Genomic DNA, 7,221 nt, shown 5'->3' on the forward strand with positions numbered 1-7,221 from the left:
TATGGCTTGCAGCCTTCATATGAATGCAGGCTGGAGAGGAAGCCGCTCTTCTGTCGAAGTTGGCTTCTGCCACTCAGCTCACTGGCAAGGCTCCTGCCCTGTTCTTCCCTTTGGTAGTGGGACTGACATTCTAGGACGTTTCATTAAATTGAAAAATACGCTTGTAGGAAGAAAAATAGGCGTGTGGGTAGCCCCAGACCTTCCCTCTATATATTTCCCTTTCTGAATGCTGCGAATCAACGAATCCTGATGTCAGCTCCTTGTCGTTCAGAAAGGTACTAGAAAGGGAGGAGAAGAGCCAGTTCCCTCTTCCTCAATGATCGCCTACATTTTTGTTCTCACCACATACTGTGAGGTCAGCACAGGCTCCTGAGGGTGATTTTATCATGTAGCTGTGCCTAGATGCCACATTGGGAGTGCATATTTGTTCAGATTGCGTGAACGCTGGTAGGGGAACAGCATGTCTAAATAGAGAACCCAGGGGACCTACTACTTCCAGCCCCTGGTTGTGGTGGGAGCATCATTTTACCTAGAAAACAAATGAATTTCTTCCAAGAGCTGGCAATTTGCTAGTCAATGTTCCTGGTGACTCTTTGCATTAAATCTGGCTCTAAATCAAATATTGATGTTCTCATAAAGGTGTAGTGCAGATGAGACCGACCCTTGTAGGCTCAAAGTGTTTCATGGAGTCATGGCGAAAAGTTCAAATTGGTAAATTAGGTGATTTTCCCTCTGCAGAGGGCTTGTTCCTTTAGAGAGGAGATAAATCTTATCCAAGGGAACTCCCCGGTCTCTGGGACAGGAGGCTGACCCCATGCTCAAGGCCAGACATGATATCTACTTCTGGAGCCTCCAGCTTGGTTTCCTGATGGAGCATGGGTTTTGCTGCCTGGTGTCTGACTTCAGCCATAAAGCTGTTTTCTCCGCCTAGGCTGCATTTTTATTTATTCATTTGCTTTTATTTAATTAATATTTTATAGAGAGATTTGGCTATAAGGCACATGTGTTAGCCAGAGAGACAGAAAGCAATAAATCACCCCCTAGGGAGATGGCCATACTGCAATCCCTTCTCCTCCATTCTCCTCTCAGGATTTTGGGCACACATGCACACGCGCCCAACGTGAATTTCAAGCCTCCGGGTCTGGAATTCAAACCATGGTTGATGCATGAGAGTCCAGTGATGTAACTATTATGCCATCTGCTGGCCCCATATTTATTTACTTCTAGACTAGGCCTCACCACTTCATGATCCTCCACGTCAGCCTCTGCTGGGATTGTAGGTGTGTGTCATTGGGCTGTGCTTTTAGGATGGGCCAAAAATTGACCCTGGACCTCCCACGTGGCTTCACCCTGTTGACTAGCAGTGTCTACCAGTGCATGTACTAGGGTGGCTGGGGCTGATTTCTAGGAATGAACCCTTCATTTTGAAATATAGTAGATTTGTAGAGAAGTTGCAAAGATAGTAAAGAGAATCCCCTATATCCCTCCCCTGATTGCAGTGACCCTGATAACATGGACGATGCTACATTTGTTAAAATGGAAACATTGGAGCTGACAGGTGGCGTGATGGTTAAGGGTGCTGGACTCCCATATGGCAGACTGTGGTTCAAATCCCAGATCTGGCAGCTTGGTTTCTCACTTTCCCTCTCTTTCTTTCTCGTTCTGTCCCATGCTGGTCAAATTAAAAAATAAGTAAGTAAATAAATTTAAATAAAATAATTCTAAAAACAAACAAACAAAAAAAAACACAGAGACATCACACTGACATTACTATGAACTGTTCTCTAGACTTGATGGGGTTTCACTAGCTTCTGCACTAATGGCCTTGTCCTCTCCGAGATCTGGTCCGAGTTACCACGTTCCACTGAATCAGCCGGTTGCCTTAGTCTCCTCTGGTCTGTGACAGTTTCTCAGACTTTGCTTGTTCATGACCTTGGTAGTTTTAAGACAAACCGGGCAGGTATTTGATAGAATCTCTCTCCATTTTGGTTTGTTTCTTAGGATTATGGGACTTTGGGTCTTTGGAAAGAATACCTCAGAAGCGAAGGACCCTACTTGTGCATCATTTTGGTGGGCACGTGACCTCCACATGGCATCACCACTGATGTTATGATTGACCACTGGGTTATGATTATGTTTTCTGGGGTTTTTTTTTCCTCTTTGAGTTCCTATTTTCCTTTCTGTACTCTGTTCTTTGGAAGTCAGTCACTAAGTCTAGCAATCCATCTCTTTTAAATCCCCAATTGATATTTGAAAATTATGAGGGTTTTTTTTTTTTTGGTCAATTTTTCCAGAAGACACAGGCACTCTCTAGGGAGAGGAAGAGGGCGAAGGCACCTCCAATGGGGCCTGGCCATGCTGCAGTCTTATCCCTCTTTCTCCTTCCTGTTGGGATCTCGAGCGTGCATGCACATACACCTGGCATGTCTTCCAGGCCGCCAGGCCAGGATTTGAACTGTGTAGTTCGCCATGTGGGATCTAGCTCTGAACCACCAGGCTTGCCCTAAAAATTTAAGACATGTTAAAGATACAAGTCTGGTATTCCATGTGGCAGCTGCCCCTTGAGGTGAGAAGCAATCTCCCGGTTACCACAGGCCCACTCTGCCCTCCTCACTCCTTTCAGTCCCCCACCTGGCCCCTGAAGGCACTTGAGTTTGAGACTCCTGCCCCAGAATACCTTCCCTCCCCCTGTAGAATCCTACACCTGGTTGGTTAGGTGGAACTTTCCACTGATGCAAGATGTTTTTTTTTTTTCACTTTTAGAGGTTTTTGCCATAGGGCACATGCGCTCACTGGAGAGAGAAAGAGACAAAGACAGCGAGAAATTACCTCCCTTGGGGAGGGCGGTTGTGGGAATGGCCATGCTGCAATCCCTTCTCCTCTATTCTCCTTTTGGGATCTTGGGCACACATGCACACATGCCTGGTGTGATTTTTAAGCCACTGAGTCTGGGACTCAAACCAACCATGTGGAGTCCAGCAATGCGTCCACTGTGCCATCTGCTGGCCCTGATACAAGATCTCTAAGTCCCAAAATAATTTGCCCTCACTTTGGCAGTAGATTTACATTTTAAAAATAATGTTTGTGCCCTCTTTGAGCAGCAGAGAGACAAATGGTAAACTACATTCCATCTGTGATTTATTGTCCTTCAGCTTGGAGGGGATGTATAAAACACTGCTCCAAGAGAGAGACCCTCCTTACCTGTCCCTGTGGTCCTTTCATCAGGGAGTTCACCAACAGGACAGTTTCCTAAGTCTGGGTGCAAGGAGCATATCAGCCACCCCCTGACCTGGTTGTCTTCAGAAATGCATTTGCTTCCCAGCCCTCTCCTGGGAATGAGAGAGATTTTTGTGGGAAGGGCGGAGCCTTCCTCAGCCCTTTGAGAGGATTTTGGCCAGCACAGCCCAGGTGAGATGAGGTAAATGCCTCATTTGTATCTGTAAGTGCCAAGCACTTATAGAAGGGTATCTTTTTTTTTTTTTTTTTTTTTTTATATGGGCCGTCCGCTCGCCAGACAGACAGAGAGTAGAAAGCGAGAAATCACCCCCCAGAGGGGATGGCCACACTGCAATCCCTTCTCCTCCATTCTCCTCTGGGATCTTGGGCACGCACGCACACGCGCCTAGCATGAATTAAGCCACCAGGTCCGGGACTCCAACTGTGGTTGACTACGTGGGAGTCCAGCGACATAGCCATTACTCTAACTGCTTGTCCCATAGAAGGGTATATTTAAGTTTCTCAATTATCTGAGCTGAATGGGCCAAAGACCACATAAACCTTTGCCCTCTGTGAGGCCTGGGAGCAGGGGGGAGTTGAGCCTCTCCTGCCTCCCTGGCGGATGTGCCCACTCATCGTGACAGCGGACGAGCTCTCAGCGAGAACCCAGAGCGTCATCTGTGAACAAGGCCCCACTAACTGAACCCTTCCTTGTTTTCTAGGGGGGGCCGTCGGGGGTCTATTAGGTGCCTGGATGACAAGTGGACAGTTCAAGCCAATTCATCAGATCATAATGGAGCTGCCGCCTGCTGAGCGGCAGAAGCTCTTTAAGGAAGTCACTGCCATCATCAGGAACCTGGAGTGGATAGACGTCGCGCAGCTGACCAAGCAGATCATGGGCAGTGAGGTGCTACAGCAGCAGCTGTTGGGGGTGCTGAAGAAATACGTCACCAAGTAGCTGAGAGCTGAGATTTCTAAGTTTGGTATGATGACCAGGCCATGCCTCCGCTGTTGCTAGTTTCCTGTAGGTGATTCTGTGATCTCTGCTGTGACTGCAGAGTCGGGGGAGGCCCAGCGGGTCCCTTGAGAAATCCACACGTCTCAGTGTCCTACCTAAAACTGGGTGGGGTCACCTGCTGGAGAGGCACCTGTGCTGCACTGCGTGCTGGAAATCGTTCATGAAGACATCGTGTTCCTCTGATCATGTGCACTCATGTGTACCCACAGCCCTTCGACTGGAAGCCCGTGAAAAGCAAAGGCTTGCTGGGTGCAGGCGTCAGGGAGGCCTTGGCCTGTTGGGGTCTGGACGTTCTGCCCAGCTCACTGTCCCACCACACTTCATTCTCCTCCTGCAGGGCCTTCTGGGCCTGTAAGAGGACTTCTCTTCTAAGTGTCTGTGCAGGACTGAAAACCCCTTTCTCCTCTGGCAGATTCCCAGGGCCTCAGACCCAGCTGGATTCATGTTACCCCCTGAGTGTGCCCTTTCCCACCCAGTGACTGCTGTGTGACCTCAGGGAGGGGGACAGTCAGCCTGCTGTTGAAGCCACAGACCCTAAGTGCACTTGGCCCCTTCTACCTCTAGCCACACCCCAAGGTTCAGCCCATCCTGGGGTCTTACTTTCCCCAACTGAAAAGTCATGGTAGTTTTCTAGTTATGCTTTTTAATTTTTTTTTTCAGGAAAAAACATTGCTTTTTCTGAAGTGGTGGGATCATAAACTATCTCTAAGAAAAGTTTCCGTCCTCAAAGTTCCCTGAATATTGTATTTATTTTCTTTCAGAACTACAGCTTGAGGGTCCAGTTGGAGGCGCAGTGGGCAGAACCCTCTATGTGATGTGGATCCCACATAGAAGGTCCCAAGGTCATGTCCCAGGACCTCCCTCTACATTCAGGACTTACACCCTGTGGGGCCATGGTCCGGTCTGACTGAGGCTGGGTGGAGCATGGCATGAGGGCTTTGTTGGCTATGTGCCCCCCACCGTGGACAAAAATCAGTGAATAAACAAAATAAAACACTACATCTCTAGTAAATGTCATCAAATTACAATACATTTTTTTCCTGAAAAGTCGTTTCTCATGTATTTTGTGTAAAGTATGTCTAACATCAAAAGTCTTATACATGAACAAAAGGGAAAGTACCAGATTTGTCCCTCTAAAGAATGAAAGATATGAGCTGGCAGGTGGCGTGCTAATTAAGGGTGCTGGATTCCCACATGGGCCGACAGTGGTTCGAGTCCTGGACGTGGTGGTTTGCTTTCTCACTTCCTGTCCCTTTCGCTCTGCCCCTCTCTGGTCAAATTAAAATGAATAAAGTTACATTAAATAATTCTTTAAAAAAAGAATGAAATACAGTGGGGCCAATAGGGTGCATGGTGGTTTAGACGTCTTGCTCTCACATAACCTACTGTGTGGTTCAAGTCCCAGACCCAGCAGCTTAAAAAGCATGTCAGGCATGTGTGTGTATAAAATCCCAAAAGAATGGAGAAAGGATTATGGCATGCTCACCCACTCCATGCCTGCAGGGGTCATGGGGTGGGGCTTTCTTGCTTTCTCTCTGACTCTCTCCTGAGAGCTCAACAGCCCTGTATCAAATTAAAAAAAAAAAAAAAAGGATTTGAGATGGGTCAAGGCCAGCCCCGAGTACATGGAAGAGGGGAAGAACTTTTCCACAGTCCTCTTTAATATCTTAATAATATAACTGTAATAATAAAAACAATACATAATTACGCTAATGCAATATCTTATAATAATAAAGTACTGTGCCTTGGCTTTTTTGTTCCCTGCCCCTTTGCACCCTCCCAAGATGCTTGCCACCTCACCTGGTCCTGAAGTTTGACCCGCCTGTCCCCTGCCACAGAGCCAAAGCTTCTCCTCTCACAGCCCAGCCCAGCCTTGCTAGAGCAAGGGGAGAGCAGCCCTTGGGCTGGGGCTGCATGGGAGGCCGACTGGGCTCCGGTCAGGGCCGACCTCAACAGGCCACAGGCCTTGAATCCCAGCTACCTGGGAGGCTGGGGCAGAGGACCCAATGGGCTGAGACCCTGTCCAAAGTCCCCTGCTGGCAGGGGTTAAATCCCTGGACTCCCGCTCCCACGTGGCTGACCACCTTTGGAGTTCCAGGATCTGGTGGCTTGAAACTCGCCAGGAATGTGTGCATGTGTGCCCAAAATAACCAGAGGAGAATGGAGGAGAAGGGATTGTGGCATAGCCATTCCTCCTGAGAGGTTATTTCTCACTTTCCCTCTCTGTCTGTCTCAGGGTGAACCCATGAGCCCTACAGCAAATATCTCTTACTCTAAAACAAACACACAAACCGTGTATGTCTCTCATTTAAAAAACAAACAAATGAAACCCCAGACCCAGGCACCCTGTGCGGTGTCAGCTAATACCGGCCCACGCAGTAACAGTGCTCTGAACCTCAGATCCCTCTCTGGGAAACCGTGGGAGTCCTCTGGCCTAGAGACAGAGATCCCCTGTCAAGGGTCAAAGGCCCAGAGGACTCATAGGATGCCCGCAGACTGCAGGAAGGTCCCAGGGAGCCGTGCTCTAAAATCCGTGCACTGTGGTGTGGGACAGTGCACAAGCTAAAGCAGCACAGCCACAGGGACTCACTTCAGGGGCAGAGGCTGGGGACAGGAAGGCACCAGCCAGGGCTGCTAGGTCCTCTCCTGCTGGGCCCAGCTTCCGGCTCTGTTGGCCACAACCCAGCCCAGTTGACCTGGAAGGCCCAGCCGAGCCTGAAGGTGAGAGTGCAGAGCCAGCAGGCCTTGCCACTGTCGCCACGCCCTGCAGGACCCTAGGACTGGGAGCAGGAGCTGGGAGCTGAAGGCCAGACGGGGCTGCAGCGTGAGCCGGGAGCCCAGGCAGTACTGCGATCTCAGTGTGAGCTGACAAGACCCAGATGCAAAGGCAAGCCTTAGTCTACCCTCAGGAGTGGCAGGAGCCCTCACCGAGGGCCCGGCGAGGGAGATGGAGTCCCAGGCGCGCCCCGCCAGAATACTGCGGAAGG

The 7,221-nt window shown here is 49.3% G+C and overlaps 1 protein-coding gene across 3 annotated transcripts in view; it reads left to right on the forward strand.

Annotated features, from left to right (window-relative positions):
- LOC102482520 (protein C19orf12 homolog) overlaps positions 1 to 5,241 on the forward strand; it is a 14,829-nt gene extending 9,588 nt beyond the window's left edge. For all 3 annotated transcript variants that reach the window (XM_014584017.2, XM_014584016.2, XM_014584018.2), the window contains 2 exons: positions 3,939 to 4,199; positions 4,996 to 5,241. In XM_014584017.2, coding sequence (XP_014439503.1) covers positions 3,939 to 4,174 — 236 coding nt within the window. In that variant the 3' untranslated portion in view covers positions 4,175 to 4,199; positions 4,996 to 5,241. The remainder of the gene's footprint in view (positions 1 to 3,938; positions 4,200 to 4,995) is intronic.
- The last annotated feature ends 1,980 nt before the right edge of the window (positions 5,242 to 7,221 follow it).

Source organism: Tupaia chinensis, unplaced genomic scaffold (assembly GCF_000334495.1).
Source record: "Tupaia chinensis unplaced genomic scaffold, TupChi_1.0 Scaffold145396_1, whole genome shotgun sequence".
NCBI classification, from domain to species: Eukaryota; Metazoa; Chordata; class Mammalia; order Scandentia; family Tupaiidae; genus Tupaia; species Tupaia belangeri.